An 18,750-nucleotide genomic window follows, 5' to 3' on the forward strand; every position below is an offset into this window, starting at 1 on the left:
AAAAAAAAAAAAAAAAAAAGGATGGGGAATGCTTTTTTCCTGTTACCAAAAAAAACACCCCAAAAACAATTAAGAATCTTAAGATCTATTTGTCAATACTAAATACTGAAGATTGCAAATGCCTAAGTTAGTACCATGCAAAGTGAACTTCAGTGGACTTCCCTCATGAAGAAACATTACCATAAGGACCATTACATAAGCCATCAACACAGTACACAGGAAATATTTAACATGTCATCACGTTATTACATAACCCTTGGATAGTCAAAATTAGCAAGACTGTAATTGTTACTAAGGCTGTAATTCTGCCTTATTTAGTGGAGGGAAAATCTGGCCTTACAAATCTTTTTTTTTTAATTTCTCTTTACAAGGAATTAATAGTACTGGGGGGTGGGGGGAAGGGAATGGATGCGTGTTAAATAGCATGCTATTAAAAGCAAGACAGAGCAAGATGTTGTAAAACAGTTAGGGAAGCATTATTTTTATTTTGCCATCATAAAATAACATTGTTTAAAGGTCACACAAATTTGATAGATCATCTTTTTTCTCCAACATTAAGCCACCACTACAGCTGAGAAAAGTGTTCCCCCTTTTCTCTGTAAATTTATACTTTTAAGTAAAATAATTTGTTTCTCTAAATATGCATTTTAATTAATAATGTCACGCAGTAAATATCTTGCTCCTTTGGTCAGAGATATTAAATGAAGACTTCAAATACTTGTATCTTCAATCTTTTAAAAACCCAATATACATCCTTAACCATGGAGTACTTACGCTACACACAAGCCATAGATACAAAATACACAGTATATACATGTTTTGAAAACAAATTGGAATTTATAAAAACTCAATAGCCAAATCAAAGTAATTGAGGCACTAAATTAAAAGTAATATCTTCATGTCTTGATTATACAGACTATTCTGTGAACAATCAGGACTGTTTCATAAATATATATTATCTACAGAATTTGCTGTGCCAAAAAAGCCAGCTGTGTTTAAGCTCAAAAGAAAAATTGCACTTTGAGATTGTTACAGTTAACTTCTCATTTTTCTCCTCGAATGTAGTTATCTGGTCCTAGTGCTTTTGGCACAGGTATTGAGTTGTGGTTTTGCTGCATTTTCTTATAAAACACAAGGTTCTTTTATTTTGTTCATTAAAATCTGAAGAGTTTTAAACAAACCTAGAACTTTGATACAAATCTATATAGCTACAATTGCTTCATTAAATAATATACACAAATATGCTCTCCGATCTTAAAACATCTTGACAACCGGATACAAAACAGTCACTTGTGTTATCTCCAGCCTCCTTATTCTTATGTGTTATCAGTCTGCAAGTGAATAAAATACAGTTTCTGGCCTCATATTGCACTAGATCACACCCCAGTGTACAAGGACAGAAAATAAATGTATAATAAAAAGATTGGATAAATTAGAAGGGGTTTCTTGGTCTTGAATTCTTCTCCAACTAGTAATGATGCAGCACTGTATGCAGCCCAAAAGACTCCAAACAACTGAAAAAGAAGATGAACAATCTTAGCTGACACCACAAGAAAATCTCTCCAAATACCAAGACAAAAATCAGTTCTTCTCTCAACAGGATTAAGACTCCCTCAAATAAGAATTTTGGAGAACTACACACACACACACACCATGAATAGAAAAGAATACACTACACATTTTCATTTAAGTTTAGAGAAACATTTAACAAAGAGTCATATTATTTTTTATTTGAGCCATTTTTACTGAAGTAAACAGCTAAGGATCTACAGTAACTTTTCTCTAATATAAGACAGACATCATAAAGCAAGCCATATACACTGGTAATCTGAAACATCACTGGATTAGTAATTTTTCTTTCTACCTTGACTGACCCCAACTATTGACCCCTCCCTTTCTTTAAGCAAAAGAGTCACTGTACTTGACTCTTCCTCTATAATATATACACCAGAGAGTTTAATTACTATTTTTTTATTTCAGGATTTATCTGGCTCAAACTTTTCTTTAATTATGGTGCCTCCACCTCAAGGTAACTGAACCTCATATTCATAGTTCTTTCAGGTGCAGTGAGAAGCCTGCCAAAATACAATTTGTATCAAAAACTATATTGCTTACTAAATTAAGAAAGAACCAGTTTAAAAGACTGGCAGAAAGCAACATTACCTATGAACATCCACTGTGCTATATGAAGTTAACATGCATATTTAAAAAAAAAAAATGTCTTGAGGCCAGTGAACTTAAACCTCAAACTAACAAGGTTATAGCAAAAAGTAATCAGACATCATTATCCTCTAGCAGCACCTCGAGTATTAATAAAAAAAAGGAAAAAAATACTTAAAACCATCCAGCATGCAAAGCCACTGTGATCTTCTGCAAAACACAAGAGCAAAGGGGGCAGACATAGTAGGACCCCAGCAAAGAACTTGTCCTACAGTTCTGTCAGGAGTTGAAGCCCCTTGAGGGATTATGTGGCCTGTTCAACTGCCATTATAAAAACAAACAAAAAAAACCCCAACAAAAAATATGCATGTGATTGCATACTCCTGTTTTTGCTGCCTAACCTAGGATTGCAGAGATGGACAGGAAGAACATTCAAGAATCATGACTGAATTCCCTAAGAAACATTAGGAAAATTGCAGCAACTGAAACAATTGAGGTGCATTACTTCGCTGATTGCAACTGGAAAAGAACTGATTGGAATGTCACTATTTCACTGTAAGTTCCCCAACTCTAGGACTGGGAAATATTTCCCCAAGCGCAGAGCTCTCAAGCCGTAAGTAGCAGTACTTGTCACAGCATAAGTAGTTTTGGCCGTATGGGGCTCGTCCTGCATTTTCACACCAACGATGTAAAAGGTAAGAACCTAGCACAGATTCACCCTGAAGTTCATGTAAGATTGTTACCAGTACTCAAGTAACAGACTTTTCATTAACATTTATTTATTTTCAAGTTATACATTAGTTAACTGGCAAGTTAATGATTTGCTGACTGTATCGCTTCACAGTAATTACAAGTTATCAAATCACAAACACAGCAATTTTGTTATTTATCATACACTTCAGTTGTGCTTCAATTATATTGTGTACCAGCACGCCAAAAAAACAGAAATCAATCAAATCAACAGAACAAGAACTCAGAAAGTGTACAGCTTAGCTAGGAAGAGAACTTCCTCAGCCAACCTTTCCAAAAGTTCAGCAATGACCTCAAAGGCTACCTAGAAGGGTTTTAAGTAGTACTGGAAGCGTTCAAGAACATTATGTAGTTTTCCGATCTATCAGGGAACGTTGCTAGTTGCATAAAAAGCATCCAACAGCAGGTGGTATAAGGGAAGTTACTCTTGCTCTGTGCCTTACATTCCACGTCTGCAGTAAATCAGAACAATACTTGCCGTCTCTGCAAAGGGTATCAAGGGCTTTGTAAAGCTACCACTATGGGAAGGTCTCAGAATAATGACTAATGTCATATTCATGCTGCAGTAACTAAAAATAAACTGGATGACGGGGGAAGGGATCAAACGGCTTATTTTCAGATTCTTCATTTTGAGGTTTAGTTATGCATCCTTTTCTCAAAATGATAACCCTATTTATTTTTAATGCGACTATTAGAGCACCACAAAATATTTAAATATAAGCTAACCTGATAACAACAGGTGTTGTTATAGCAACAGGTCTGTACATGCCCCAAGTACTCAAACATTTGAAACAGAATTTGCTTAGCAGTCATGTCCACCAAGAGGATCACAGACCTCACATTGTAGTTCTGATTATTTTGACACATTGTTATGTCGCCCTGAACAGATTAATACTTGTAGTCTTAGGAAAGTGACTTAAAAATAACTGTAAACAATTCACAATAGATTATACTGAACTTACTTTTATTAGGGTAGAAACAACTTCAAATGATCCAACCACCAAAAGTACGGGTGCTATGACAATGAGGGGAAGTAGGGAATATCCTATCACACCAAGAACTTGGCCATAAGCAACCTGAAATTTTCAAGCACATAAAAACAAGCTTTGTAGTACTCCATCTTTGTCACCATACACAATCTGATCTTGTAATAACAGTATGAATAGCAATAATAATTTCTTAGGTATTCATGAGATTTCAACTAAAGGAAGCTTGCTAGTATGAAAATTGGTTTTGTATGCTACCCCCTAGAATTTTTTTAATTAATCATTCAGTTCTCTTAGAACATTGTCATTTTTTTAAAAAAAAAAAAGTTGTAAATGACAATTTTATCACTTCCAAGGGAAGAATTTATACAGGTTCAACATGTAATTCCACCCACTGCTCAAATTTTCATGTTCTGCCTTAAGAGGTTCTCAACTGCCACTCTCCATGGTGTGTGTGTGATACCCAGGAGCACAGAACTAGAACAGACCTCTCAAATCACCAGCTGTAGTCCTGGCTGTCAAAAGTAGCAAAGATGTAATTTCCTGCATTAACATACTCATATCCATTATACATAAATAAATGCATGAAGTACATGAATGCTTTTGGCATCAGTGGAAGACCTAGAACCTGGTCCCTCTAAGGCACAGAAATCTGATTTCCAGTTTAAAATTATTTTTACTATCTTAAACAGATTTGTTCAAAGTAATTCTGTAACTGTTTTTAGCTTCATGGGGATTAAAATGTCTGATTTTCCCCTACTACGGTTTGAAATGTTCCTGGGCCAAATTAGGCTTCTTGGATTTAACAGGAAAAATACTGGCGAGACAAATGACCATCCTGCAATCACTCTCTTGTGGCTGTTGATCCTTCACAGTCCACTGTGCACTTACACTTCCTTGCCAATTTATACATTCTAATAATTTCACATTTTGAGTTGCAAAACAGATTGATTTAAGGGCATCTGGATTATGTGGCATGCAGAAATACCATGTGATCACATTTGTAAAAGCTTTTTCTTTCAAAACAGTGTTCACACTAGAAGACTGTAGCAATTATAATTAGAAGAAAGTTTAAAAAATGTAAAGATAAGTAGGAAATCTGAAACATTATTCATCATTAATGCAAGATGCATAGTAAAAATATAAAAATTGGGCATCACTGAGTATTTGGTTCTTCACAACACAGTTCAATGCATTTTTTGCTGCAGAGCCATTTTTAAGAACTTTCTACCCTCCTGACTGTTTTCACTGTAGCTGTCTTGTGGGCCTTGCTGCAAGTCATTTGTTGTCATTTACACCTGAATCACTTAGTGACTTCATTTGTAAACAGCTCAAACCACTTTTCCAACCCTGCTGGTGCAAGCAGCTGGAGGGAGGTATGTAGGTCAGAACATCAATTGGCTTTGCAGTTCAAGAACATGCACTGATTTTCATCCTTTAATAGGTTTGAACTGCATCAGTCCAAAGATAAAAACAAACACTGGTAGGTACTCTACCCACAAGGACATTATACAATTGCTGTTAGCCCCATTAAAAAAAAAAATAGAAGTTTTAATAAAGCACAGTGCAAGAGCCGTGCAAAGGAGAAAGGATCCCATTTAGCTCAGTGACCAATAAACTGAAAGCACTTGTCCCTCAAGAATGGACTTCAGTTCTGGATCACAGGCACCTGTTAAGTTTCTGGGATTCACAGTACAAATTGCCAGATTGTTTGTCACAACCAGCGCACCATCCAGTACACAGAAAGGCTAGTTGACCATCTCTGTATTTCAGATTTTACTTTGATGGCCAACAACCCAAAATGTAGGCATTACACTTACTAACTGCATCCATTCTTAGTCAGCTACAAGGTCCACAGTCAAGCACCAAGAAAACCCAACGACTACTGAACAATGTAGTCAAGAGACTTTACATTACCTCCCTCTTATGTCCTTTTTGCATACAGGTACTTACTTCTCCTCCAAGAACCCTGGCCAGTAAAAAAATTGTCAAGGATCCAAATATCCAAATAGTTATAATCCAAGAAACAACCTTAAGAGACAAACAATAATTCATTTGTATTAATAATTATCATTGTGATCAAAGAAAACACATTTCTATTACCACTTTCACTGCTGTCACAGCAATTTGCTGTCACAAAACAATTCTGAATTGCACCAAGAATATTTTTACTTAGTATCACAATGCAACTTGAGAATAAAATTCAGAGGTTACATTTACAGAATCACATTAACGGTAAGTTTGGTGAACATGGAATGTATATGCAACGTGTTTTGCTAAGTATTGTAATACTGTGGCAGAGTACAGTTTACTTAAAACTAAAGCTTAGACCACCCTAGCTAAATAAATGTCTTCATATCCTGCCTATTACAAAATGTGACCTCAGTTTTTAAAAGCCAGCTCAACCAATACAAGGAGTTGGAATTCTGCTTCTTTCATCCATAAGGATGCCACTTTACGCAAACTGGGAATGCTCAGAAGACGACATAGGACTAACTCTCAGTAGAGCCTGATAATGATTACAGCTTAATAGAAGCCCCAGACTCCTGGGACATACTCTGCCATTTTTTTCCTGATTCTTTCATTGCTCTGCTCTTAAACAGGTGAAATCTTAAAAATCATTTTCTGGCTTAACAGAATCTTCAAAGTAACTTAGCTATTCTTGGAGCTGAGCCTCTGGGAGGACTATAGTCTCCCCTTTGCTCTCCCTTTTGAAATACCTTTTTACAAGGAAACAACAGTTCAGTCCAGTCTATTTTCAAATGCACGACGGCTGAATTTAAAAATTAAGTCCATAACAATAGCTTTATGCTATCTGTGAAACTAGCACATGGCCTCCTTCTACCTCCTGCTTTCCTCCACTGTCTAAAGGAAGAGGACCAGATTAAAGTCTTAAAGCTGGAATGCTCATCTCTCCCCAGCTTACAGCCCACCTTTCAGTTCATCTAGTCTAGCTGCTGTCAGTCACTCTGCTGCTAGCTACTGCCTTCCCTCCTCACACATATACAGTACTTTCACATCAGTATGTTAAATCCACTGTTTCTAAGAAATGTTAGACCTACTGTTCATGTACAGTAGGTACACAAACTGCAGAAAGTAGCTTATCTGTCGTGGGGTCAAGGAACGGTCCGTGCTTTGCCTGGGAGACAGCTAAGTGGTCCACCCAAAAGACTTGAATAATACAGTGATTTAGTCTACTCACTTCAAGTTCATAGAAACAAGACACAGAGTGAATTCTTTGTCAGCGTTGGTACACCATATGGAAGCCAGAGGTCATAAAGGGAGTGATTTTATCTCACCATTCACAAAAATCCTTGCATAAGCACATTCTGCTGCTTCACATATGGCTTATTGCTTTACTACGTTGTATGTTAAACAACTGTAACTACACATATAGTCGCAAAGGTTTCTGAATCAGAATCACCTAGGCTCACATATAAATTGTGACTACGAAAGATACCGCTTCTCTACTGTCAATCTGAACATAAAGAAAAAAAGCTAACAGTGTTTATGGAGGCCAATTACATCTGCACAATGCCTCTGAATAGCTATCCACCCTGGAGTTCAAAAGGAATTACAGAAAAAGCCTACTGACCAGAGGAAAGTTATTCGATTGTAATTGAGCAGGGAGGACAAAATAGCAAATGGCACTAATGGAGATTAAATATACCAGGTAACGGCAGTGATACAGTATGAATTAAACAAGTAGCTTTATTTGTCAGAAAATAAAAAATATGGCATCCAAACAAATGTTCTTTGGTAACATTTTCTAGTAATAAAAAACATGTTAACAAAAGGTCACAATTCAAGTGGGAAGATTCACTAATATGACTATAAACCTGTTAGTATCAAGTTATTTCCTCCGGAAACCACGTCTTTCCTTTCTTTTACTGTATAAAACCAAACCTGACATTTCATCATGATCAAGTTATCCATGGGCTATCTAATACATTTCTTACTGCTGTCTTTCTACAGATTAACTTGTGAAACAGAATTTGAAATGCCCCGCATTAGTATGCGAAGAAAAGACATTCTACCTACGTAAGAATGCAAATTGCTTAGCAATCATTTCCCCAGATTTAGTTTAGATTTCTTTTTAGGTAGAAGGCTTATACCTACCTTAAACTGTCCATATAATGAAATCATTGAGAAGAAGAGTACAACCGCCAGAGGACCCCAAAAGTCTGGATTGTCTCTCACTACCTGCCTATTAAACCCAAGAGACGGCATAGGCATCAACACACATCGAATTTTGTAGTAAATATCCTTCAGATCAATGTCGAGTTCCTCCCTGAAATTGTAAAGCAAGTGAGCATTACTATACACCATGGTAATAAAATAGAGCATAAAAAAGTAAGTGCAGGGGCAAACAGTAGGTTTATAGAGCAAGCCTCCCGTCACCCATAAGGCTTTCTGAAGCCATAACTACCAAAGGAACAGTTTGTCCACAACAAAGCAACACCATACCTTCATCCCACATTCAGTAACCGCTGTGACACAGCTAGATATATTTAATTATTCAAAAAACAATTACAAGACTGAGAACAGAAAACACACAACATACCCTACCAGTCTAAGACAGTCAATCTATTTTCTGACATGCAGGAATACATGACACATTCATACCATTCTAACTACTTAAAAAGTCAAAGACATGGATACACGGAAGTAGAATGTCTGTGCATTCCTATGCTGAGCACACTTACTACGGGCACATTTTATTTCAAACTCCACAAGAAAGAATACCTTTACATTCACTAATCCTAAACCATTCAAAAAATATCAGGTAAAACCAATTTTCTAAAGTAAAATCGGTTTTAACTTGCTTCACCACAGCAGTTTTCAGGAGACCAGTTTATACCAATTGTTTAATTACTGGCTTGCTTCCAATATGGTAAAAATAAATAAAAGCCAACTAAACAAGCAATAAATTCTATCAACAGATCTGCTCTTCTCTAATTGCCTTCTCCAATCCCTGTTACAAACTATTGGTAAGCAGCTACAAATGGACTGGAAGACTCTTCTGCACAGGAGACTATGAACTGGTACCTCTTGCTGTGATTGTCTTAGTAATCCCTCCTTATGGGAGGGAATCACACTTTCTAAGTAAAGGCCAATTCCACTTCTTTGAGTTTATGCATGGAACCTTACGATAGAACTGTACGTTAGTGTCTTCCTTATGTAGTCATGACCGAGGAGCTCTGAAGAGTTGCAAGAGACTTCCAGCAGATATCCCTCTGCTCTACATTTAGGAGCACAGCAGAGAAAAATGCAGAATCATGTCCTAAGTCCATTTATGAAAGTTTTGTACAAGGCCTTGAATTATGGGTTTCCCCCCAGAAAAGCTGAAGCAAGAAATAAATGCAAAGACATGATTCACCAGAATTTCTCTTAGAAAAAAAACCAAAACAACCGCAAAATGACAACTGCTCATTCAGTCTCTCAAGGCATTTTCAGGATTGCTATTACTGAAGCTATTTCAGAATTGATATTACTAACTTGTGAGTAAATAACAAAAATTGTTAACACATCCCTGAATTTAAGGATTAGACTAGGAGCTTCTATTTTCCTCCATTTACCTAAACAGGATGTAGTATTCCTATATTTTACTCTAAAGACTGTGTAACACAAATATTCTCCTGCCCAGAAATAATTCTTTGTCATCACCTAGGGCTTCTGACAGTTTCTCATGTGAATAAACTGCATTTCACATGAAGCTCACAGCTATCTCACCTCAGAAATGTGGCAGGTGTAACAGGAAATAAGTGTCTGGAGTAAGGCTGCCCAATGAGAACAAAAAAAAATAATCATAAAATAATCTCAATTCTATTGAACAAAATGCTTGCCCAGCAGCACCACACTGGTGAACCTCCCTTAGCTGGCTGCTGTTCTTGAAATCCTTTGTAGGATTCAGGTTACCAAGCTTCATTACAGCACATATTCTGGGAATAATCCTAACTGCATAAAAACTGCTACATGAAAGTCAGATTAAGGCCTTTCCTGTGAGGATGATTATATTCATCCCGTTTGCCACAAACTGATCATTTATCTCCCTGGCATTCCTCTCACTTCCAGCAATCAGCAGCTAAGAACACCTAGCTGTCTTTGAATCACAAACTTGGTTTTCTGTGGGATAAAAAGTTACACAAAAAAGAGAATTCATATGTTTTCACATCAGTACACCATTCTGTTTCGAAATGAAAAAGTAGAGATTCATAGAACAGACTTATTCACACAAGGAGCTACTTCTGCACACTTTAATTTACTTTTCAAGTAGCAGTGTCATTTTGTTAAGCTCTCCAGACATCTGTTCTCTCCCAGCACTCTCATTTGAGTTCTCCAGAGTACTCACGTGCTCACTTCAAGCTTTTAAAGCATCATTATCTTTAATTCACACAGGAAAACACTGTATATGTTTTCCTGTATGTGAGACACTGAGTATGAAGTTGCTTAGGTGCAGCACAAGGACCAAAACCCAGGCTGCCTGACTCACAGTGTAATAACCTTAAGATACTAACTTTCTTCAGCCACCCATGTTTCTGTGAACAGAACAAGGGATGCTGAGATTTTTCAGTTTTAAGGACAGTTTTGTCTTTCAACACTACCACCCTTTTAATCTAGCTTTATAACATCAAAGATCATAAAGTTTGCGCAACCTTGCTTCTAGCATCCCTACTGTAATAAGCATGATTCATAATGCTTTCACTTCAGAATAACTGACAGAATTTACTTACATTTACTTAACATTAATCTTTCCACAGGATTGCCTTAGCCTCCAATTCTTTGACAGCATTAAGAACTCACATAATCAGTGCAGAAGATGGAAAGAATACAACCTCATTTTTAAATTACCATACCAGATACCACCCGGGCAGTCCTGGGTTAACAGTTGGACGCTATTGATCTTAAAGGTCTTTTTCAATCTAAACGATTCTATCATTTTAAGATCAACACCTAAGGGCAGAAAAGCCATAAAAGCTTTATACTTCTAGAGATTAATAAAATCGGATTTTACTTCCTCCTTCCTTCCTCCTCCACAGTGAACAACAAGCCTCTCTTTTATGCTAAAAATAAAACCCATAATAAGAAACATCATGTTTTCATTCCTGCACTAGAAAACAATCATTGGTCAAGTAATCTGTCGAACTGAATTCCAGTCACAGCAAAAGGCTGGGGTATAACTTAAGAGGCTACAAGTTGGGTTTTTTTTCCTACACTACTAATACAGACAGATACCCAAAAATAATTATGACATACAGGAGTGGCTTGTTATCTTCTGGGTCATCATCTTCCACTTCCAGAAGCCAGCCATACCCTCTCTGTCTTAGGAATGTAGTTGCAGTAGATTCTTTGATGAATTCTCCTCCAAGATTTAGCTTAACATCTGGAGTTGTTATGGAGCCACTAAGATCTTAAAAGAAAAAGGGAGAGAAAGATACACCTTTTTATGTACGGCCAAAAGCCATTAGATTTCATAAGTACTGGAAGATAAGCAACAGATACATAAAGCCACATGTGCTGCTCCTCACCACAAAATATTTAGTTACAGAATAAAATTATACTTTAACAGATACAGAATTTGAAAGGGTACTTCCAGTTTTAATGCAAAAGCAACAACGTCGGTTTAGGTCTCGAATTACCAAGCCTTAGCTTCCAAATGGAATTCATGTTTTGATGACACAGTGTTATGACAGAAAGCCTTCAATGTGTGCTTTATCATTAAGCATATGGCATAAAAGGAGTTCACTAATGAAAGTCTCATCATACTCTAAGTTGTAGATTATTTACCACTTCTTTTCTGATCATACTATACCTCTTTTGGAGCCCACTTCTGCACAGTGGCATTGCTTCAGCTAAAACATTCTCTGCTTTTATGTCCAATTTCTCATGAAAGAAGACCAAATGTTTTCATTTGTAATTGTAATTGCCTTTAATACAGCTGAAAATATTAGAAAAAAAATACTATCAGAGATCCTTATGCTCCAGCCAGTAAGAAGAGATACAAGGAGTTCTCTTCAATATACTATGATCTTGCTGTGCCACAGTATTAAAGAAACCAAAACAAAGAGCAACTTATATATGTTCTGGCTGCGTCAAAGTCACCAATAAATACTACTCTGTTGTCTCATATTGTTATATACAGATGAAAAATGCAGAATAGTAACTGAAAATATACCAAGCAACTTGAAGGAAGAAATAAAATGTAGAAGAAGGAATAATTATTCCTTTATGAAATCATGGATTTCCATTATTTGCTAAAAAGGAAAAATCCAAACAGAAACATGTAAATTTTTTTGTATAAACCTTATTACAAATACACTGAGACACAAAAACTCTCTTCTCATCCAATGCCTTTTCATTGTTGTGCGTTCTTCACCCAGAAAAGTTCCTAGGCACAAATTTCCCAAAACACCTAGCTATCACGAGTATTCCTGAAACACATTCTCACAGAGGCAAATCGGGTCATATTTTCAGATCACAATTGCAACATTTTCTATCAAAATGCAACGTCGTTTTCTAGAAACAAAGATCTGACAGAATCTCATAGTGTCTTCAGCCAGCATGTCTGAAGCATTCACTGATCACTCAGTATCACAATTAATTTAAGAAAATTCTCCTTCCCAAATAAGCTTTCTAGGCCAGTCAAGCTTAAATTCAAGCTTCTCCATAAATGCTTTTCAACCATTTCATAATCATGAGAGTTAATGATCCATTGCTTTGATTCTTGGAACATCATCTGAGCATGATCCTTGTAAAGATGACCATAACTTAAAAAAGGAATTTCTCTTCACTCCTGTCAGTACCAGCACACATACACTGATCTCGCAAGACACAAGAAAAGCCTTTCTCTGCTGTTTACAGAGGGAGGAAAAAAAGAAAAATGTATTCTCAATGCCTGGGTGTCAAGGTAAAGAAAGCCTCCAAAGTTTTCTGTTGTCACTGGGACACTTTGGTCACCTAAAAATATTTGCTTATGCTACAACAATACACTTCTTTGCAAGGACAGGTTCTTGCTACTCTTTGCGCACAAACGTGACTGTCAGGACAAGCAAATATAACAGTCCAACCAGCCATTTATTTCTCCTTTCTCAGTGACCGCTCACTGACAATCCATCCTGAGGCAGGGAAACTTCCACACCAGTCTTATTTACTAATTATTTACTAAAAGATTCCTTTTAGCAGTCCAACGATTGGTGAATACTTAGAACAACACTTCTTAATCATGAAACCTATTAACATGATTTTAAGTCTATTTTGCAAGACATCTCAGATAGGACATTAAGGTGCAGAAAGCAAGGAAAAAAATCCACCATCCCCTGTTCTATAGGCTGCTTTGAATGACAAGGTTAACAGCAGGCCAACCAAGCACTGAAGAATCTGCCAAGAATTGATGGTTCTGATGCTTGCCAGGAAGAGTTAGGGTGCCTTCACTGCTACTGTCTCAGGCAGAACACCACAGAAGCAAAACTGAGGTATTGCACATGTCATTTCAACCAGGCACTGTGGGAAACCAGCTTTCAAGACAGTCTTTGCTCTCAATTTTTAAAAGCTCTAAATTTTTTATAGAAGGGGGAAAAAAACCCCAACCCTAACAGTTTGTTCTTTATACTGTATCTGTCCACTTCATTGAGAACACCTCTCCAGCATTCTTTCCCACAAAGAGCCTAACTCTTATGGAAATAAGATGGGAAAATAAAACAGCTTATACTTTCACAGGGATCAGGATTTGGGAAACATAGAAATCAGAGTGCAACATCTAGTATTTTTAGAAGTATCAAGCTGTTTACTTTATGTTTTTATATGTTAGGGTAAGTCTATGCAGGACTTTGCAGACAGAACTACACTTGAACAAGCAGGAGATCAAACCTCACTTATGTTGATAAAGAACACACAGCTGAGCCCAATTTAGCACATCCTACTGGAAAGGTGGCTGTATTGGATTGGGTTCAGCATTGCTCAACAAATACTCCTGGGGGAATCCAGAAGAGGTACGTGGATCCTTTTTCAGGCCAAGGTAGAGAAGAAAAACAAAACAAAACAACAATGAAAAAACACAGCCAAGATTGTACCTGTTGATTAGCGTTCCTTGTCAGAAGGACTGGGAAGTTCACTAAAGACAGGTATTCTCAGTAGTTTTCCCACTTCAGTAATTCTTTTCCAGGGTGGGGCACATGAGTCAGTATTTACATGAACCCCTACCCCTATCCACAATTACAATGGTAACCAAATTCACACATAAAGTGGAATGCTTGCTGTTTAAATAGGTAAAGCCCAAAAGATCATCCTCCACCAAAATAAGTTTGCACAACACTGACTCCTGTACGTTCATTTCTGCAGTCTTAAGGCGGATCTTCACGGCATGCTGGTACACCACAGCTCTTTGTGCTGCAGCAGTTGGCCACGCTTCAGCCCTAAACTACACGCAGAGCTTCTTTTCCCCCGCGATTACTGTGCTGAAGTGAGACACGGCACAGACTTTGGCACAGCATCGCAGCGACTGCGAACATACGGGGCAATCTTCGAAAGACACCAAACTGCGCTCCCATCAACGCGGGGATGAGGAGCGGTCCGTGACAGCGCTTGTCACGGTTATGTCAGGCCGCCGGCCACAGCCCGGCGTACGGCTCGGAGAGCCCGAGGGACGCGGCCCGGCCGGCCCTGCCACGCCGGGGCTGCCACGCGGCTCGCGCCGCCCGGAGCGCCGCTCCCGGCACCCGCCGCGGGCGCCCCGCGGCCCCGAGGGCAGCGGCCACCTCAGCCACCCCGCTCCGCCTCCGGCCACGCCACCGGCCGCGGGGGCGGGCGGGGGGAGGGCAAGGGAGGCACCGCTCGCCCCAGCCGCAAGGGAGCCGCCCGCTCCCCCGGCGGCCGGCCCAGCCCTTCCCTCGGGAAAGCGAGAGCGGCCCCGAGCGCGGCCCCGCGCTCACCTTCGGCGTCTGCCGAGGATACAAAGGTGAAGTCCCCGCTGCTGGGCGCATAAAGCGGCGGCTGCTGAGGGCCCGGGGGCTGCATCTCCCCGCCCTCCGCGGGGGCTGCGGGGCCGGTGCGGGCAGGAAGAGACGAGCGGGCACCAGGGCCTGCGGCCTCCCCGCGTCCCTCCTGCGGCGGCGGCCGGCACCCAACGACCACCGCGCAGCCGCCTCACAGGACAACAACAAGCGACACCGCCCCTCCGATTGGCCGCTTGCAAGGCGCGCCGTGATTGGTCGCCGCAGGGCCAATGCTGACTGGCTCCCCGGCTCCGTCTCGGGGATTGAGTCACTTCGACTCCGGTATAAAGCTTCTGCTGATTGGCCGAGGCGCGACTCCACTCGTGTGAGGGGTGGCAGCGGTAGGCTCCGGCGGGGCACCGTGCCGAGGGACTCCTGCCCGCGGGGGGGGGCCGCTCCGCCCGATCCCCTGCCCCGGAGCTGCCTGCCGGCGCCGGGACCGCGCGGGGGCCCCTTGGCGGCGCACAGGTGCGGTGGTGGGCTGGGGCCGTGGGGCTGTGGCCCAGCGGGGGGCCCCCACCGTTTGCCGGCTCGTGGCGCCCCTTGCCACTTACCTTCCGAGGCTGCGGGGTGACCCGTGTGCGGGGTCGGTGCGGCATCCGAACGCCACGCCAAAAGGTGGCCCCGGTGAATTCCCTGTCTCAACCCCCCAAAAAAAAGTGTTCCTGCAGCGAATGCTGCTCGCGGAAGGGCGGCTGGCGAGGCTCTGGGGGTGGTGAGAAGCGACCCACTTGCAAGCAGGGGCCTCGGAGGCCGGCCAGGCTGCTTCGGTGCTGCTGGCCGCTTCGGTGCCAGAGCGGCCGTCGTCGCGGTGGGCAATGTGTGAGGCGTGAAGCCAGATGTTTTAGTCCAGCCTGACCTCCCAGATCTGATCTGAAGGCTGGCAGCGGAAACTCTGCATCTGCAGCGCCCTAGGATGACAGCTTCACCCCCTCATCACCGTCTGCAACAGTTTTCCTAGTTTTCTTCTACAAGTTGTTCATCCACATGGCCAATGCTTTCTGCCTGCCCCCGCCTACCAACTGTCTGTTATCATGTTTAATTTTAAATCTGCTTCTCATTCCATAGTGAGATATTTTATTCATGTCTATTCATTGTCTTCATGCTGCTTGACACATGCAATTTGCTTCCTGCATACTGCTAAAAATAGTATTTTGAACTTCAGTATCAAAAAATCTGCTGGCAAATACCCTTTCGAATGTAACTATGGACTTTTTATTTCTTTGTTGAATTAATAGCATCATCCCAAATATTTTCCATCCATAATGGATGTTGAAAAAAATGCGTCCTTCCTTTTGGCTGTTCAGAAGGATTTGCTTCCATCTTTACTGTCCAGCAATACTTTATATGGCTCCACCTCCCAGCATTGTCATGGCCACCTGCAACCCTTTTGCTAATTGTTTTACATATACAAACCTAAATGTATTCTGTTACCCTACATCCTCTTTTTCTCTCCCTTTTTTTTTTTTTTTTTTTTTTTTGCTCCCTCTCAGTATCTATATGCGGTTTTCACAGGATTTTTTTAAGCTGTGCCCAGGCCCTGTATATTAGTAGTATCTTTGGTATCCCTGTAGTTCTGAGGTTTCTGGACTGCTTTCCTGCAGTTTGTCCAGAAGGAAATCTGGCACAGCCACAAATCAGATGTAGAATGTGTATGCAACATATTGTATACACTCCAGAATGGGTGCCTTTTTAGTTCATCATTAAAATAAATTAGCAAATCCAGAAACTTCTCCCACAGTTCAAGCTGCTGCATCCAAGATATCCCCTTTGCCAAGCCTTGCTAGCAGCAACTGTGGTGAATAGAATAGAACAGATTTCAGTTGGTAAGGACCTACAATGATCGTCTAGTCCAACTGCCTGACCACTTCAGAGCAGACAGGCTTGGGCATCAGCCACCTCTCTAGGAAGGCTGTTCCAGTGTTTGGCCACCCTCACTCTAAAGAAATGCTTCTTAAGATCTGATAACCTGCAAAGCATCACCAAATGGTCCATTCATGATCTGGTTGATGATAGTGCTGTGAAGCGTTGTTTTTGACTGACCTGCAGAGAGGCCTATGTAGTGCTAAAGAAGTTGTAAAATAATACAATTGAGATGCTGTTGCCAGTCCTGGCTCTGGTTGTGGTCTATGCTTTGAAGAATCAGGAATCAGGTTCTCACATTTTATGTGTTCAATGACTACAAGGCTTAACAGAAAAGCTCCCAGATAACCCTGCTTAGGCTTAGCCATTAGCTCGCTCCCTCTGCTCCCTGCTGAATACCAACATTTGTTCTCGGAGGACAGTTTTTTCCCTGACGTCTCAGCGAAACTTGGTTGAATTTGGTATTCATGCTACCTATGTTTAATTCTACTTCATACATAGAGCTCATCACATGCTGTGGAAGTAGAAATACACATGCTGTGGGAGTAGAAATATGGATGTATTTTAAATGGAAAAAGTTATGGGATGAGGAATTGCGTTAAAGCAGTGGTTTGATTTGGAGAAGGAACCTCCTTTCTCGTATATATCCCATTAAAAGAAATCACTGCGAGTTCCATCTCAAATACTTTTGGACAAATAAAAGCCAATCTGATTTGTATGGAGAGAGCATGACTAGATAGTTACTACTTTGCCACATCCAAAGATCACTGAAGTTTGTGTTTATATCAAATATAACTTGGGTTCAGGTTCTCTGTGGACATTTTACAGTGTTTATTAGTTTCCTTGCAGCAGTGAAAAAAAATCACCTATAGCATGTAGCCTATTTTTAAATTGAAAACTGTCTTGATAAAACAGCCCTACAGACATGTGTAATCTGATTTCCCCTTTAAAAAGTTGAGCAATCAAGACAGTTGGTAAGAGGAACTAATTTTCTTAACTATTATGTGGAACTTATTTGTTACAGGACCTTTGCGACAGGCTTCCTTCAATTTCTGGTGTCTCTTCCTCTTTACTCTGTTACAGCCAGTTTGTCAGAATTCAAGATGCTTTTGGATGATGCTTTTAGTCATGATTTATTTGCAGGTAGTCCTGTGAGGAGGAGGGATTTTTACTCAGTCATTCTTTTGGGTCTCTTCCAACTCAAGATCTATGATTCTATTCTATTTACCTACACTGTTATGATTTTGCTGCTCCCTGTTGTTCCTGGGATGTCTTGGATGCTTGTGGAAGGTATGCGCTCCATAGAATGCCAGACACATCTGCTATTGGACAAAAGTAGAATCATGAAATCAGAGTCATAGAATCATTTAAGTTGGAAAAGACCCTTAAGATCATCAAGTCTAACCATTAACCTAACACCGCAAAGTCTACCACTACACGATGTCCCTAAGCACCAGGTCTACAGGTTTTCTAAATACCTCCAGGGATGGTGACTAAACCACCTCCCTGGGCAGCCTGTTCCAATGCCTGACCACCCTTTCAGTGAAGAAATTTTTCCTAATATCCCATCTAAACCTCCCCTGGTACAACTTAAGGCCATTTCCTCTTGTCTTATCACTTGTTACTTGGGAGAAGAGACCAGCTTCCCCTGTTCACAGCCTCCTTTCAGGGAGCTGTAGAGAATGATAAGGTCTCCCTTGAGCCCCCTTTTCTCCAGGCTAAACAACCCCTGTTCCCTCAGTTGCTTCTCATCAGACTTGTTCTCCAGACCCATCACCAGCCTCGTTGCCCATCTCTGGACACGCTCCAACACCTCAATGTCTTTCTTGTACTGAGGGGCCCAAAAATGAACACAGGATTCGAGGTGTGACCTCACCAGGCTGAGTACAGGGGGACGATCAATCACTGCCCTTGTCCTGCTGGCCACACGGTTTCTGACACAAGCCAGGATGCTCTTGGCCTTCTTGGCCCCCTGGGTACACAGCTGGCTTATGTTCAGC

At 40.5% G+C, this 18,750-nt stretch overlaps 1 protein-coding gene across 3 annotated transcripts; it reads right to left on the reverse strand.

The window, feature by feature from the left end:
* Positions 1-465: 465 nt before the first annotated feature.
* Positions 466-16,333, reverse strand: YIPF4 (Yip1 domain family member 4). 3 transcript variants are annotated; one of them, XM_056357391.1, is made up of 6 exons: positions 14,825-15,096; positions 11,154-11,307; positions 8,016-8,187; positions 5,850-5,927; positions 3,873-3,986; positions 466-1,514 (listed from the first exon to the last, which is right to left on the reverse strand). In XM_056357391.1, the coding sequence occupies exons 1-6, from the start codon at positions 14,907-14,909 to the stop codon at positions 1,377-1,379; spliced, it is 741 nt and encodes a 246-aa protein (XP_056213366.1). In that variant the 5' UTR covers positions 14,910-15,096; the 3' UTR covers positions 466-1,376. The 3 variants fall into 3 exon arrangements, with proteins under 3 accessions (XP_056213366.1, XP_056213365.1, XP_056213367.1); XM_056357390.1 differs by lacking the exon at positions 11,154-11,307 and having other exon boundaries at positions 14,825-16,150; XM_056357392.1 differs by lacking the exons at positions 466-1,514; positions 3,873-3,986; positions 5,850-5,927; positions 8,016-8,187; positions 11,154-11,307 and adding an exon at positions 11,323-11,835 and having other exon boundaries at positions 14,825-16,333.
* Between the last annotated feature and the right edge of the window lie 2,417 nt (positions 16,334-18,750).

This window comes from Falco biarmicus, chromosome 12 (assembly GCF_023638135.1).
Source record: "Falco biarmicus isolate bFalBia1 chromosome 12, bFalBia1.pri, whole genome shotgun sequence".
Classification (NCBI taxonomy): Eukaryota; Metazoa; Chordata; class Aves; order Falconiformes; family Falconidae; genus Falco; species Falco biarmicus.